This window comes from Ambystoma mexicanum, chromosome 9 (assembly GCF_040938575.1).
Source record: "Ambystoma mexicanum isolate Mex_15411 chromosome 9, UKY_AmexF1_1, whole genome shotgun sequence".
In the NCBI taxonomy this organism is placed as follows: Eukaryota; Metazoa; Chordata; class Amphibia; order Caudata; family Ambystomatidae; genus Ambystoma; species Ambystoma mexicanum.
Window position 1 is genome coordinate 188,571,104 of NC_090931.1, and position 16,920 is coordinate 188,588,023.

Sequence of the window (16,920 nt, forward strand, 5' to 3'; positions counted from 1 at the left end):
AGAGGTTGACGTTGACTTTGTGGCAAAAATTAATGTGATCAAAATGGTTCTCTTGCCCAAACTTTTATATGTTATGCAATCCATTCCTTTATTTTTATTTAAAAGACATTTGATAAAGGTTGATAAAATCTTTAAATCCTTTTTTATGGGGCCCTGGGAAGAGGCCTCGTATTCCAAACTATGAACTGATGCAAAGTGTGGAGAAAGGGGGGCTTGGATATCCAGACTTGATGAAGTATTATAAAGGTTTTTTACTTAAAAAGAGTTCATATTATTTTAGGGAATGATTTGAGAAGGAACCGATTTGGCTGAGTATGGAAAGGGGTGTGTGTGCACCGTATGATCTTGGGAATATTTATACTATGGGTAAGATGCCGAACAAAAGGTTGAAACTGATCCCAGTAGTGGTAACTAGACAGGTGGTTGGGTTGTGGTTTGGTGAGAATGGACAGGGTAATGGTTTCAGCCCAGAAGCTTCTCTATGGTATAATGAAGCTCTTCAAGTAAATAACAAATGTCTGAATTGGATCAGTTGGATTAATAAGGGAATTCTGACGATAGGAGATGTGATGGATGGGAACCAGTTGTTGGGATTTGAGGCACTACAGGGAAGATATGGGTTGCATCGAAGAGAATTGAATAGATACCTGGCGCTGGCTTCTATGATTGATTTGAGGATAGTTATGGCTGGTGGTTCTGTAGGGAAGAAACCAGAAATTAGCAAATTATTGGAAGATCAGGAATTTTGTGTGAGAACGTATATGCAATTTATGCCTTTTAACAATACTTTTCATTCAGCATGGACTAGATTGAGGGAAGATTGGTCAAATGATATCGGTAGGGTCATTACTGATGTGGATTGGAATGGCATCCTGATGGTGAATTTGAACTTGGGAACAGACATGGGATTACATCTGATTCGACAGAAGGTCATTGGACGGCTTTATTGGACACCTGTTAAGATGTTTAAATTAGGGCTTCAATCGGATGATTTATGCTGGTGTTGTGGTATTGGTAGAGGCACACTATTACATTTGATGTGGGAGTGCCCTAGAGTGCAATTGTTTTGGAAGGAGGTTATTGACAGGATTGATTTGATTTATGGAATATCCTTACAGAGATCCGCAGCGAACATCATTTTGTTATCTCATGTTGATAGATGTGTGCGTGCTAGGAAGCATACTAATTGGATTGATAGAGCTATGGTGGTAGCAACTAAGATGATTCTCAGAATTTGAAAAAAGAGAATACAGCCTAATGCTGATGAGTGGCTAACCGAATTGCATGTTTTATCACAATATGATAAGGTTTCAATGGAGTGTAAAGATAAAAACGAGGAATACGTGAGAATATGGGGACCTTTTTTGGCCCTTTATGATTGATATGATTGTGGATCTGTTTTGTTGGATATGTCATTTGGGGGAGGGGGAATAAGGTGTAAGGGGTTTCAAATGTTTTTCTGTTTTATTATTGGGGTTTTTTGTCTTCTTTCTTTCTCTTCCCATTTGTGTTGTATATTGTGCTGTTTTGTGTATACCTGTGGGTTGGAATGTTGTGTTTCACAGGATAATACTTCTTTTGATGGGTTTGTTATTATGTGATGTTTAATATGTTTAACTCATTACGTTATGCTATTTTCTGTGAGACATAATGTACTTGATGTATGGTTCTTATTGTTTTTTTTTTATTGTAAACTTAATAAATTGTGTTGGAAAAAAAAAAAGAACTGTCTTCTCGTGCTGGAGAAGCCAGGCGAGTGTCTATTGCCAAGTGACAGAGGTGTGTCAGTTGATAGGAAACATGGCAAAATGACAGCAATCGGACAGCTGAGGGCTGACAGGTGCTGGAACAGAAGATGACTAGATATTGTAGCGAGCAGACTGGTTTTAGATATGGGAAGATGTTGAACATGGGGCTTCACGATTGTGTCATTGTGCAGTTCACTTGTTGAAGCCCACCCACCCAAGATGGGCCCCCACTACATGACAGGCTAGCTGCATTGTGCGGTTTACAGTTTTTTTTAACTAAATATTGGAAGTTGAGGGTCCATCACCCCTTGGTGCCTGTATTCCAGGTGGAGTTTAGTTTGGAAGTTGAATGTTTAATAGCCCTTTGTACCTGTATTCCAGGTGGAGCTTAGTTAGGAAGTTGAATTTTTAATAGCCCTTGGTACCTGTATTCCAGGTGGAGCTTAGTTAGGAAGTTGAATTTTTAATAGCCCTTGGTACCTGTATTCCAGGTGGAGTTTAGTTTGGAAGTTGAATGTTTAATAACCCTTGGTACCTGTATTCCAGGTGGAGCTTAGTTAGGAAGTTGATGGTCAATAAGCCCTTGTTGCTCTTGTTCCAGGTAGAGCTCAGCTACGAAGTTGAAGGTCCATCAGCCCTTGGTGTCCGTATACCAGGTGGAGTTTAGTTAGGAAGTTTAGTGTCCATCAGCCCTTGGTATCTGTATTCCAGATAGAGCTTAGTTATGAAGTTCAGGGTTCACCAGCCCTTGGTGCCCGAATTCCAGGTGGAGCTTTGTTAGGAAGTTGACGTGCCCTAGATATGCCCCACTTGGGGTTGGTTCATGCACCTTTGAGTCACAAGGCTCATATAAGCTGAGTACTATGAGCTGCCCCCCTAGTGCCGCATTCAGCAGCACATCCCAGGCTGTAAAGAAAAGCGATGCTCCCATGGTGTCCCCACGTTGCACTCTCATTCTGCCTCTAAATGTTGTGGTTTAGTGAGGTGCAGTTCCTCCCAAGCAGATGTATTGGTGTTTGCCATTGCCCCCCCTGGCACATGCAGACTGGGTGGTGACGGTACAGGACAATCAGCACACATCTCATGCTTTCAATGATCATTCCTGGATGTCAGTAGGAACTGTAAGCTTTCTTCGTCTGTGCTTCTCATTGTCTGGCTGCACTGCTCTGTGCCTCTGCTTCTTCGTCTGTTCTTCTCATTGTCTGGCTGCACTGCTCTGTGCCTCTGCTTCTTCGTCTGTGCTTCTCGGGGTCTTGCTGCACTGCTCTGTGCCTCTGATTCTTCATCTGTGCTTCTCATTGTCTGGCTGCACTGCTCTGTGCCGCTGCTTCTTCGTCTGTTCTTCTCGTTGTCTGGCTGCACTCCTCTGTGCCTCTGCTTCTTCGTCTGTGCTTCTCGGGGTCTTGCTGCACTGCTCTGTGCCTCTGCTTCTTCGACGGTGCTTCTCCGGGTCTGCCTGCGGCCCTGCACTGCTCTGTGCTCTGCTTCTTCGTCTGTGCTTCTCGGGGTCTGCCTGCAGCCCTGCACTACGCCTCTGCTTCTTCGTCTTTGCTTCTCAGGGTCTGGCTGCACTGCTCTGTTTGTGCCTCTGCTTCTTCGTCTGTGCTTCTCAGGGTCTGCCTGCAGCTCTACACTGCTCTGTGCCTCTGCTTCTTCGGCTGTGCTTCTCAGGGTCTGGCTGCACTGCTCTGTGCCTCTGCTTCTTCGTCTTTGCTTCTTGGGGTCTGCCTGCACTGATCTGTGCCTCTGCTTCTTCGTCTTTGCTTCTTGGGGTTTGCCTGCACTGCTCTGTGCCTCTGCTTCTTCGACTGTGCTTCTCCGGGTCTGCCTGCGGCCCTGCACTGCTCTGTGCTCTGCTTCTTCGTCTGTGCTTCTCAGGGTCTGCCTGCAGCCCTGCACTACGCCTCTGCTTCTTCGTCTTTGCTTCTCAGGGTCTGGCTGCACTGCTCTGTTTGTGCCTCTGCTTCTTCGTCTGGGCTTCTCAGGGTCTGCCTGCAGCTCTACACTGCTCTGTGCCTCTGCTTCTTCGGCTGTGCTTCTCAGGGTCTGGCTGCACTGCTCTGTGCCTCTGCTTGCTCGGCTGTGCTTCTCAGGGTCTGCCTGCAGCCCTGCACTGCTCTGTGCCTCTGCTTCTTCAGCTGTGCTTCTCAGGGTCTGGCTGCACTGCTCTGTGCCTCTGCTTCTTCATCTGTGCATCTCGGGGTCTGGCTGCACTGCTCTGTGCCTCTGCTTCTTCATCTGTGCTTCTCGGGGTCTGGCTGCACTGCTCTGTGCCCCTACTTCTTTGCCTGTGCTTCTCGGGTTTTGGCTGCACTGCTCGGTGCCTCTGCTTCTTCGTCTGTGCTTCTTGTGGGTCTGGCTGCACTGTTCCGTTCCTCTGCTTCTTTGTCTGTGCTTTTCGGGGTCTGGCTGCACTGCTCGGTGCCTCTGCTTATTCGTCTGTGTTTCTTAGGGGTCTGACTGCACTTCTCTGTGCCTCTGCTTCTTTGTCTGTGCTTCTCAGGGTCTGCCTGCAGCCCTGCACTGCTCTGTGCCTCTGCTTCTTCGGCTGTGCTTCTCAGGCTCTGGCTGCACTGCTCTTGCCTCTGCTTCTTGGTTTGTGTTTCTCGGGGTCTGGCTGCACTGCTCTGTGCCTCTGCTTCTTCATCTATGCTTCTCGGGGGCTGGCTGCACTGCTCTGTGCCTCTGCTTCTTCGTCTGTGCTTCTTGGGGTCTGGCTGCACTGCTCTGTGCCTCTGCTTCTTCTTCTGTGCTTCTCGGGGACTGGCTGCACTGCTCTGTGCCTATGCTTCTTCTTTTGTGCTTGTCGGGGTCTGGCTGCTCTGCTCTGTGCCTCTGCTTCTTCGTCTGTGCTTCTCGGGATCTGGCCGCGCTGCTCTGTGCCTCTGCTTCTCGGGGTCTGGCTGCACTGCTCTGTGCCTATGCTTCTTCGTCTGTTCCTCTCGGTTTCTGGCTGCATTGCTCTGTGCCTCTGCTTCTTGGTCTGTGTGTCTCGGGGTCTGGCTGCACTGCTCTGTGCCTCTGCTTCTTCGCCTGTGCTTCTCGGGGTCTGGCTGCACTGCTCTGTGCCTCTGCTTCTTCGTCTGTGCTTCTCAGGGTCTTCCTGCAGCCCTGCACTGCTCTGTGCCCCTGCTTCCACGCCTGTGCTTCTCATTGTCTGGCCGCACTGCTTTGTGCCTCTGCTTCTTCGCCTGTGCTTCTCGGGGTCTGGCTGCACTGCTCTGTGCCTCTGCTTCTTCGTCTGTGCTTCTCGGGGGCTGGCTGCACTGCTCTGTGCCTCTGCTTCTTCTTCTGTGCTTCTTGGGGTCTGGCTGCACTGCTCTGTGCCTCTGCTTCTTCGTCTGTGCTTCTCGGGGTCTGGCTGCACTGCTCTGTACCTCTGCTTCTTCTTCTGTGCTTCTCGGGGACTGGCTGCACTGCTCTGTGCCTATGCTTCTTCTTTTGTGCTTGTCGGGGTCTGGCTGCACTGCTCTGTGCCTCTGCTTCTTCGTCTGTGCTTCTCGGGGTCTGGCCGTGCTGCTCTGTGCCTCTGCTTCTTCGTCTGTGCTTCTCGGGGTCTGGCTGCACTGCTCTGTGCCTATGCTTCTTCGTCTGTTCTTCTCGGTTTCTGGCTGCATTGCTCTGTGCCTCTGCTTCTTGGTCTGTGTTTCTCGGGGTCTGGCTGCACTGCTCTGTGCCTCTGCTTCTTCACCTGTGCTTCTCGGGGTCTGGCTGCACTGCTCTGTGCCTCTGCTTCTTCGTCTGTGCTTCTCAGGGTCTGGCTGCACTGTTCTGTGCCTCTGCTTCTTCGTCTGTGCTTCTCAGGGTCTGGCTGCACTGCTCTGTGCCTCTGCATCTTCGTCTGTGCCTCTCAGGGTCTTCCTGCAGCCCTGCACTGCTCTGTGCCCCTGCTTCTTCGCCTGTGCTTCTCATTTTCTGGCCGCACTGCTTTGTGCCTCTGCTTCTTCGCCTGTGCTTCTCGGGGTCTGGCTGCACTGCTCTGTGCCTCTGCTTCTTTGTCTGTGCATCTCGGGGCTTTTCTGCACTGCTCTGTACCTCTGCTTCTTCTTCTGTGCTTCTTGGGGTCTGGCTGCACTGCTCTGTGCCTCTGCTTCTTCGTCTGTGCTTCTCAGGGTCTGCCTGCAGCCCTGCACTGCTCTTTGCCGCTGCTTCTTCATCTGTGCTCTCGGGGTCTGGCTGCACTGCTCTTTGCCGCTGCTTCTTTGTCTGTGCTTATCACGGTCTGCCTGCAGCCCTGCACTGCTCTTTGCCGCTGCTTCTTCGTCTGTGCTTCTCGGGGTCTGGCTGCACTACTCTGTGCCTCTGCTTCTTCATCTGTGCTTCTCGGGGTCTGGCTGCACTGCTATGTGCCTCTGCTTCTTCGTCTGTTCTTCTCAGTTTCTGGCTGCACTGCTCTGTGCCTCTGCTTCTTGGTCTGTGTTTCTCGGGGTCTGGCTACACTGCTCTGTGCCTCTGCTTCTTCCCCTGTGCTTCTCGGGGTCTGGCTGCACTGCTCTGTGCCTCTGCTTCTTCACCTGTGCTTCTCGGGGTCTGGCTGCACTGCTCTGTGCCTCTGCTTCTTGGTCTGTGTTCCTCGGGGTCTGGCTGCACTGCTCTGTGCCTCTGCTTCTTCATCTGTGCTTCTCGGGGTCTTCCTGCAGCCCTGCACTGCTCTGTGCTGCTGCTTCTTCGTCTGTGCTTCTCAGGGTCTGGCTGCACTGCTCTGTGCCTCTGATTCTTCATCTGTGCTTCTCATTGTCTGGCTGCACTGCTCTGTGCCGCTGCTTCTTCGTCTGTTCTTCTCGTTGTCTGGCTGCACTCCTCTGTGCCTCTGCTTCTTCGTCTGTGCTTCTCGGGGTCTTGCTGCACTGCTCTGTGCCTCTGATTCTTCATCTGTGCTTCTCATTGTCTGGCTGCACTGCTCTGTGCCTCTGCTTCTTCGTCTGTGCTTCTCGGGGTCTGCCTGCACTGATCTGTGCCTCTGCTTCTTCGTCTTTGCTTCTTGGGGTTTGCCTGCACTGCTCTGTGCCTCTGCTTCTTCGACGGTGCTTCTCCGGGTCTGCCTGCGGCCCTGCACTGCTCTGTGCTCTGCTTCTTCGTCTGTGCTTCTCGGGGTCTGCCTGCAGCCCTGCACTACGCCTCTGCTTCTTCGTCTTTGCTTCTCAGGGTCTGGCTGCACTGCTCTGTTTGTGCCTCTGCTTCTTCGTCTGTGCTTCTCAGGGTCTGCCTGCAGCTCTACACTGCTCTGTGCCTCTGCTTCTTCGGCTGTGCTTCTCAGAGTCTGGCTGCACTGCTCTGTGCCTCTGCTTCTTCGTCTTTGCTTCTTGGGGTCTGCCTGCACTGATCTGTGCCTCTGCTTCTTCGTCTTTGCTTCTTGGGGTTTGCCTGCACTGCTCTGTGCCTCTGCTTCTTCGACTGTGCTTCTCCGGGTCTGCCTGCGGCCCTGCACTGCTCTGTGCTCTGCTTCTTCGTCTGTGCTTCTCAGGGTCTGCCTGCAGCCCTGCACTACGCCTCTGCTTCTTCGTCTTTGCTTCTCAGGGTCTGGCTGCACTGCTCTGTTTGTGCCTCTGCTTCTTCGTCTGTGCTTCTCAGGGTCTGCCTGCAGCTCTACACTGCTCTGTGCCTCTGCTTCTTCGGCTGTGCTTCTCACGGTCTGGCTGCACTGCTCTGTGCCTCTGCTTCCTCGGCTGTGCTTCTCAGGGTCTGCCTGCAGCCCTGCACTGCTCTGTGCCTCTGCTTCTTCAGCTGTGCTTCTCAGGGTCTGGCTGCACTGCTCTGTGCCTCTGCTTCTTCATCTGTGCATCTCGGGGTCTGGCTGCACTGCTCTGTGCCTCTGCTTCTTCATCTGTGCTTCTCGGGGTCTGGCTGCACTGCTCTGTGCCCCTACTTCTTTGCCTGTGCTTCTCGGGTTTTGGCTGCACTGCTCGGTGCCTCTGCTTCTTCGTCTGTGCTTCTTGTGGGTCTGGCTGCACTGTTCCGTTCCTCTGCTTCTTTGTCTGTGCTTTTCGGGGTCTGGCTGCACTGCTCAGTGCCTCTGCTTATTCGTCTGTGTTTCTTAGGGGTCTGACTGCACTTCTCTGTGCCTCTGCTTCTTTGTCTGTGCTTCTCAGGGTCTGCCTGCAGCCCTGCACTGCTCTGTGCCTCTGCTTCTTCGGCTGTGCTTCTCAGGCTCTGGCTGCACTGCTCTGTGCCTCTGCTTCTTGGTTTGTGTTTCTCGGGGTCTGGCTGCACTGCTCTGTGCCTCTGCTTCTTCGTCTGTGCTTCTCGGGGGCTGGCTGCACTGCTCTGTGCCTCTGCTTCTTCTTCTGTGCTTCTTGGGGTCTGGCTGCACTGCTCTGTGCCTCTGCTTCTTCGTCTGTGCTTCTCGGGGTCTGGCTGCACTGCTCTGTACCTCTGCTTCTTCTTCTGTGCTTCTCGGGGACTGGCTGCACTGCTCTGTGCCTATGCTTCTTCTTTTGTGCTTGTCGGGGTCTGGCTGCTCTGCTCTGTGCCTCTGCTTCTTCGTCTGTGCTTCTCGGGATCTGGCCGCGCTGCTCTCTGCCTCTGCTTCTTCGTCTGTGCTTCTCGGGGTCTGGCTGCACTGCTCTGTGCCTATGCTTCTTCGTCTGGTCTTCTCGGTTTCTGGCTGCATTGCTCTGTGCCTCTGCTTCTTGGTCTGTGTTTCTCGGGGTCTGGCTGCACTGCTCTGTGCCTCTGCTTCTTCGCCTGTGCTTCTCGGGGTCTGGCTGCACTGCTCTGTGCCTCTTCTTCTTCGTCTGTGCTTCTCAGGGTCTTCCTGCAGCCCTGCACTGCTCTGTGCCCCTGCTTCCTCGCCTGTGCTTCTCATTGTCTGGCCGCACTGCTTTGTGCCTCTGCTTCTTCGCCTGTGCTTCTCGGGGTCTGGCTGCACTGCTCTGTGCCTCTGCTTCTTCGTCTGTGCTTCTCGGGGGCTGGCTGCACTGCTCTGTGCCTCTGCTTCTTCTTCTGTGCTTCTTGGGGTCTGGCTGCACTGCTCTGTGCCTCTGCTTCTTCGTCTGTGCTTCTCGGGGTCTGGCTGCACTGCTCTGTACCTCTGCTTCTTCTTCTGTGCTTCTCGGGGACTGGCTGCACTGCTCTGTGCCTATGCTTCTTCTTTTGTGCTTGTCGGGGTCTGGCTGCACTGCTCTGTGCCTCTGCTTCTTCGTCTGTGCTTCTCGGGGTCTGGCCGCGCTGCTCTGTGCCTCTGCTTCTTCGTCTGTGCTTCTCGGGGTCTGGCTGCACTGCTCTGTGCCTATGCTTCTTCGTCTGTTCTTCTCGGTTTCTGGCTGCATTGCTCTGTGCCTCTGCTTCTTGGTCTGTGTTTCTCGGGGTCTGGCTGCACTGCTCTGTGCATCTGCTTCTTCACCTGTGCTTCTCGGGGTCTGGCTGCACTGCTCTGTGCCTCTGCTTCTTCGTCTGTGCTTCTCAGGGTCTGGCTGCACTGTTCTGTGCCTCTGCTTCTTCGTCTGTGCTTCTCAGGGTCTGGCTGCACTGCTCTGTGCCTCTGCATCTTCGTCTGTGCCTCTCAGGGTCTTCCTGCAGCCCTGCACTGCTCTGTGCCCCTGCTTCTTCGCCTGTGCTTCTCATTGTCTGGCCGCACTGCTTTGTGCCTCTGCTTCTTCGCCTGTGCTTCTCGGGGTCTGGCTGCACTGCTCTGTGCCTCTGCTTCTTTGTCTGTGCATCTCGGGGCCTGGCTGCACTGCTCTGTACCTCTGCTTCTTCTTCTGTGCTTCTTGGGGTCTGGCTGCACTGCTCTGTGCCTCTGCTTCTTCGTCTGTGCTTCTCAGGGTCTGCCTGCAGCCCTGCACTGCTCTTTGCCGCTGCTTCTTCATCTGTGCTCTCGGGGTCTGGCTGCACTGCTCTTTGCCGCTGCTTCTTCGTCTGTGCTTATCACGGTCTGCCTGCAGCCCTGCACTGCTCTTTGCCGCTGCTGCTTCGTCTGTGCTTCTCGGGGTCTGGCTGCACTACTCTGTGCCTCTGCTTCTTCATCTGTGCTTCTCGGGGTCTGGCTGCACTGCTATGTGCCTCTGCTTCTTCGTCTGTTCTTCTCAGTTTCTGGCTGCACTGCTCTGTGCCTCTGCTTCTTGGTCTGTGTTTCTCGGGGTCTGGCTACACTGCTCTGTGCCTCTGCTTCTTCCCCTGTGCTTCTCGGGGTCTGGCTGCACTGCTCTGTGCCTCTGCTTTTTCACCTGTGCTTCTCGGGGTCTGGCTGCACTGCTCTGTGCCTCTGCTTCTTGGTCTGTGTTCCTCGGGGTCTGGCTGCACTGCTCTGTGCCTCTGCTTCTTCATCTGTGCTTCTCGGGGTCTTCCTGCAGCCCTGCACTGCTCTGTGCTGCTGCTTCTTCGTCTGTGCTTCTCAGGGTCTGGCTGCACTGCTCTGTGCCTCTGCTTCTTCGTCTGTGTTTCTCGGGGTCTGGCTGCAGCCCTGCCCTGCTCTGTGCCTCTGATTCTTTGTCTGTGCTTCTCAGGGTTTTCCTGCAGCCCTGCACTGCTTTGTGCCGCTGCTTCTTCAGCTGTGCTTCTCTTGGCTGTTCTCCTCGGTGCCTGTATGTGGCTCCCTCTTTGCACTCCTGTGTGTGTCTGTTTGTGTGTCCTTGTGAGCACAATCAAGGGGTTGACGGCTGTTTCTCTTTGTACAGGAAGCTGAAGTCCACTAAGCTGGAGTTTGCTCCCCCCTTCACAGTGAGTGGGTCCCTGAGCGGCGCAGGAGGAGGCACAGCGTACACGCGCTTCCACGAGCCCGATGTGTGAGCTGGGGCAGGTGGAGAGCCATTTCAGGTGAGCTTGTGTTGGGTGGCGTCACCTTCCCTGAAGGAGGGAGGGCGCCTTACATTGTGCCTTTGATTGCAGACACTGGTTGCACTCTGAAGCAGCAGGAATTTGTGAGTGTGCATGGAGGAAGGCATAACAGTCACCTATCACGCGGCGGTAACATAATGAAATATAATTGATTGAACCTATGATCAATATTCTGCAGGGTTAAGGAACTGAAATATATCAGCAGCTAAGCTCCTTAATTGCAAACAATCAACTGAAAAATCAAGAATGGCCTTCCACTAGAAACCCATTTCCGTTAGATCATAGCTATGGCCCTCATTACCAGTTTGGGTGTATTCCGGTGGTAAATCCACCGAAATACTGCCAAAAGTAATTACTGTTATTGCCACATGGTCGTGTGGATTTATTGCAGGATTACAAGTGGTGGTAGGGCGGTACAAATCCCAATTTAGGAGTCCCTAAGACTCTGTGGGGATTTCCGTTAAGTTAACGCGGGTGGTAATGCTGTCAATTTTTGGATGGTTGGAAGGAAGATTTAGCTCCAACCTCCCTACTACCAAACTAGTGTGGCAGTGTGGTAGTTTGGTGGTAATGCAACAGGCACAGAATTTCGCTGCATTCACACTGTTTTTCTGCACTGCAGTATACCTAATAAGCCCCTTATAAGACACAGAACACACCTATGCCATGCTAGGAGGTGTAAAACCTGCCAATGCATCTATACCAGCTATGCTGTAACAACCCCTCAAAACAAAACAATACAGTCCAAAAGTCCCTTATACTTACCCTGTACTTACCTTTAGGTCACCCTGACCCCCAGAAACAATACAGCCCAAATGTCCTGAAACCACCCAGGTCCCTCCCAACCTCACGGCCCCCTGGGAGTTAATCCACAGTCTACCAATGGGGGAAGGAGTGGCTGGGCGAGCGTCAGGGTGAAGGCAAACAGCGAGGGGGCTATACATCAGTATAGACCGGACCAGGCACTCCGGCAGGGCACCAGAGGTAAGCCTGACAAACTGCTAAACCCACTTCACTACCTCTGCCCGTGTACCATGGATCCAGGGGTAGACCAGTTGTCCACTCTTTTGGGGGAATTGCAGGCCGAGGTGCACCCAGCCCGCTTAGAGACAAATGCAATCAGGAGGGAGGTGGTAGTCAATAGAAAGAAGACCCAGGATTTGGTCAAGCGGCTATTGGTCGCTCAGGCCGGCCAGGTTCCCCTACCAGGTCCTTCAAACAGAGTAGCAGAGGGGGTGCCCCAAATTCAGGTCACAACACAGCCTTCTGTTCCCTTAGTCCCTCCCGACCGCTTCCTAGGTGACCACCAGAGGTAGGCCATATTTATGAACCAGTGTAGGTTGCACTTCCTGTGCCGACCAGGGGCTTTCCTTCGGACCAAGCCAAGGTGGCCTTTGTCTTGTCTTATCTGGGGGGGTCACGCGGCTAATTGGTCTGTACCGCTAGTGAACTGAGATGACCCCGTCTTACATAACTTTGGCGCATTTCAGCAAGAGCTGGACTAACTATTTGCCCGCAGAAATCAAGGGGCAGACTTAGACGTAGAACTGCTGGCCCTATGGCATGGGTCCCAAGATCTATTGGTATACATCACGACAGTCAATCGGCTCGTGGCTGAAACGAATTGGCCAGAGGAAAAAAGAACCACCCTCTTCTATCGAGGCCTCCGGGGTGAGCTGAAAGACGTTTTAGCGCAAGTAGTCCACCCACCTGAATGCTGTGCAGACTATATAGACTTAGTGATACAGTTGGCTCATCGTTTGCAAGAGAGAAAGGCAGATCCAACAGGGGCAGAAGCCCAGCCCGTATATGTGCACCCACGTGAAGTACAAGTGCTTCCCCAAGAAAATACCCCCGAACCCATGCAGTTGGGCTGTGCGAGGGGACCACTCTCGAACGAGGAAAGAGAGAAGCACCGGCAGCAACAATTGTGTCTATATTGTGGCAAGGCGGGCCACTTCTTGAAAGACTGCCCTAGTAAGCCGAATAAGCAGGCCCTGGGTGCCATTGGAGAGACAGTGACCAGTCCCGAGGATCCTGCAGAGCTGTCGGAAAACTCTAGGGCTTGACAAGAGTAGTGATCGGCTTGTCGAGGGAAGCTAAAGTAACCATGGTCTCACACCTCACCTTACCTGTCATTCAGATCAGGCCAGGGCAACCTCACCGGATGTACGCCCTGATTTCTTATATTGATTACGGGGCCATCAGCAACTATATCGATATCGGAGAAGCTCGAAGACTGGGCATACCGGGGCAGTCAAGGGAGAAGATAGACAACATTGTTTCAGTAGACGGGTCTCCACTGTAATCCAGACCCATAATGCAGTGCACAGTAGAAGTGGAACTATTATGCCAAGACGGCAACCGAGAGCGCATGCCTTTCAACTTGATCAGTGCCCCACCTTTTCAACTCATAGTTGGAATGCCGTGGCTAGAACGGCATAATCCTGTCATTAATTGGAAAACACACACGGTGATCTTTCCCTCCGAATGCCTGTGCACTTGTTACCCGTACCTTCTGCCAGTCCATAGAGTGCTAAAGTTAAAAGCAGCAGCCTCCCCCAGCACGGCAGGACAATTACCTCCTAGTTACCAAGAATTGAGGACGTGTTGCAGAAAGAATCAGCCAACACCCTTCCACCACATAGACCATATGATTGCCAAATTGATCTAATACCAGAGTCCCAGCCTGCGTGCAGTCGCATCTACGCGCTCACAGAAAAAGAGAACCAACATCTGCGGGAATATCTAGACCAGTATCTGGCCAATGGGTTTATCTGGCCCTCCAAGTCCCTGGGGTCCTCCGCCCTGTTTTTTAGACTGAAGAAAGAAGGGGACCAGAGGACGTGCATCGACTATCAAGGGCTCAATCAAATCACAGTGTAGAACCGGTATCCCTTACCGTTGATTCCCACACTCCTCGACCAAGTTAAGGACGCAAAAATATACTCCAAATTGGATCTGCGTGGGGCATACAACTTAGTCTGCATTAAATGGGGGACAAATGGAAAGTGGCCTTCCGCACAAAGTATGGTCTGTTTGAATACACCGTAATACCCTTTGGGCTGTGTAATGCCCCGACAGCCTTCCAGTTCCTCATGACGGATGTACTGCGGGAGTTATTGGATGTCTGCGCCATGGTCTATATGGACGATATATTAATCTACTCCGCGACCGAAGAGGAGCATGTAGATCGTGTTAGGGCCGTCCTAGAAAAGCTCCGCCAGCATCACTTGTACGCAAAGCTGGAGAAATGCCTTTTCCATGTAACCACGGTGGAGTTCCTCAACTACTATACTAATCCCACATGGCATCCAAATGGATAATAGAAAAGTGGAGGCAAATTTGAACTGGCCTTCGCCTACATCGCTCGAGACCGTGCAAAGCTTCCTGGGCTTTGCTAACTTCTATCAGCGGTTCATACCTGGGTTTTCAGATATTGCACATCCTATCACCTCACTGCTTAGGAAGCGCAAGGCCTTTAAATGGTCCCCGGAAGCTGAGTGAGAATTCAAACAACTCCAGATGCAATTCACAACGGCACCCATCTTCAAGCATCCAAACCCGTGGTTGAAACAGATGTTTCCAGTGTTGCGATGGGAGTAGTGTTGTCTCAAAGGGACCCGACGACAACTCACCTACATCCCTTGGTGTTTTGGTCGAAAATGTTTTCACCAGCGGAACTAAACTACTCGATAACCGACAAAGAGTTACTGGCCATCAAGGCAGCGTTCAAGGAGTGGCGCCACCATCTGTTAGGTGCATGACATACTATCATGGTGTACACTGATGTTCAGAATCTGCAGTACCTGCGAACGGCACAAGCCCATTCCCCACGCCAACTCCTGTGGGCCCAATTTTTCTCGGAGTACGACTTTGTCATCACGTTCCGCCCGGGGGTTAAGAATGGGAAGGCAAATGCCCTATTGTGCATGGAATGGAGCCTAGAGGGAAGGGATGCCTACACAGTTCCAGAACCTGTGTCCATCATCCCAGGGAGAAAATTGCTGGGCTTGAATAGTTCTATGTTACCGCCTTTAGACCAGTTCCATCGTGACATCCAGCAATCGTTGAAACCGGAACAATGGCAGGAATGGGTTACCCAAGATCTGCAACGAACCATCGAGGGCGGCCTCCATTATTACCAGGGAAGGTCATATATCCCGGAGCCCAGAATGCAAGACGAAATACTACATAACTACCATGAAGCCCTGACAGCGGGTCATCCAGGAATCACCAAAACCCTAGGAAAGATTCACCAACATTATTGGTGACCTACGTGGCAAAAGGACGTGATTTGCTACATCAAGACTTGTGATGTTGTGCCCACAGCAAGACGCCTAAAACCAAACCTTCAGGGTTGCTCCACCCCTTACCTATACCGCCAGCCCCATGGCACACCATTTCCCTGGACTTCATCACAGAATTTCCCCCGTGTAATGGGTACAATACCATCATGGTGGTTGTGGACTTGCTGACCAAGATAGTGCACTTCATACCACTGAAGAGCCTACCAAACGCAGGAACCCTTGTGCATACCTTCTTAACCAACATAGTGCAAGTACATGGCTTCCCTTCAGTCATCATTTTGGATCGAGGAAGCCAATTTATATCAAAACTTTGGAAGCACTGCTGCACCAAGGCCCAAATTGATATCCGGCTGTCCACCGGTCACCATCCGCAAACGGATGGACAGACCGTGAGTACAAACCAAACCCTGGAACAGTATTTGTGGTGTATGTTTCCTCAAGCCGACGATGGGTGGGTGTAACGCTCACCTGATTCCCGCAGAGGCGCCGGTCTTGACTGGGCGTATACCGTATCTTCAAAGGTGATGTGTAACACATGGCTGGCTCTTTGGGCTGGACCTCTGTGCACTGTATGTCTGACTCGAAGGGTAAGATGTCTGCAGATAGAAAATATGGGATTAATGAACTGGGTTATTGAATGTCTCTCTCTTCTTCCCTTTCTCTTCTCCTGTAGAACCCCAAAGGTTAACGCTCTCACCTTAGATAAGTGAACGCCGTGCTCTCCATCTGCCTCGGGGCAGGGTGCTGTAACCAGTTTCTTCACTGGATAAGGGGAGCAGGCCTCTTGACTTCAGAGGACTGCTGTCCGTCGTTTACTGCACGAACGGTAAGTTTCGAGTAATTCTAATGTCTTTAAAAGTCTTTAGTAATGATGTCTCTTGTTTTGCAGGGTTCCGGCGATGGCGGATGACGGGCTGAAGTGAGTTGAAGATGGAGCCCGTGTGATGAATAGAAGCGCCTGGAAGCACGTAAGTAAGCGCTTGTTGCCTGCTTCACGATGCGCTCTAACTGTCTTTTTATTTTGGCAGGTACAAGTTCGGAGCGGCTGCAGGGTGCCGGAATACCCACTGGGTTAGATGTGGAAAGGAGTAATGGCACGTGAGTATTAAAGTTCCCCAATGTCTTTAAACGCACCTTGTTTTGTCTTTCAGATGCGGGATGCAGCGCCGAAGGCCTCCGGAGCGTGCGAAGAGTTGGTAAGCTTTTGTCTTTCAGATGCCGGAATGCAGTGCGAAGACCTCCGGAGCGCACGAAGAGTAGGTAAGCCTTTGTCTTTCAGATGCCGTAATGCAGCGCGAGGCGTTGGTGACAGCCGATGGACCAGGTAAGTGAAGAGCTGTCACTGAAGACCGTAATGCTAACCTGTTCGTTCTTGTCTTTATAGGTGTTGCTGAAGACTGGATTCAGGATGGTAAGCCTTTTTCCTTAGGCCCAGGATCAGATGCAGAAGACACGATGAGCGTTCTGCTGCAGAGGATGCAGAATAACGCAAAGCAAGATTCATCCATCGGGTGTGGTTTAAATAGCCTCCTGTAGTGCTTAGGTGTGTCTCCTTCCACAGCCACGCCTAGATAAGAAAAGAGTTCCTGCTTTCCAGAAGAGTTCCAGTGTTCTGAACCTAGGGAGTGGCTCCTGCCCCACCCAACAGGAAAAGTAGTTCCAAACAGAAGAGGATCAGAGGCTCAACTGGCAGGCAAGTAAGCAGCATGGTCTGCTGCAGGTAAGTCCACCCAAGCATTATGAGCCCGGCGCTTCCAGCGCTGGGACTGGGCATATTTATGAGCCTGGTGCCACTGGCGCCAGGACTGGGTCCAAAAGGTCCCAATTGGGACTGGTTGGCACTCGGAACCTGGGTTATGGATCTGCTTCCAAGGGAGTTGGGAAAACCCTGACCTTTTGGAAGCAGAGATCATGACAGTACCCCCCCTCAAGGCCCCTCCCAAACCGGGCTTCTCCGGGAGTTTTGGCTTATCAGGAAATGTTCGGTGAAATCTTTTGATTAGGCGAGGAGCGTGGACATATTCAGCAGGTTCCCAGGATCTCTCTTGGGGGCCGTAGACTTTCCAGTCAATTAGGTAAAATAGTTT

At 51.9% G+C, this 16,920-nt stretch overlaps 1 protein-coding gene across 2 annotated transcripts in view; it reads left to right on the forward strand.

Moving 5' to 3' along the window:
- SMIM35 (small integral membrane protein 35) overlaps nt 1–16,920 on the forward strand; it is a 138,043-nt gene that overhangs the window by 100,203 nt on the left and 20,920 nt on the right. For both annotated transcript variants that reach the window (XM_069614457.1, XM_069614456.1), the window contains exon 4: nt 10,364–10,502. In XM_069614457.1, the coding sequence (XP_069470558.1) occupies nt 10,364–10,475 (112 nt within the window). In that variant the 3' untranslated portion in view covers nt 10,476–10,502. The remainder of the gene's footprint in view (nt 1–10,363; nt 10,503–16,920) is intronic.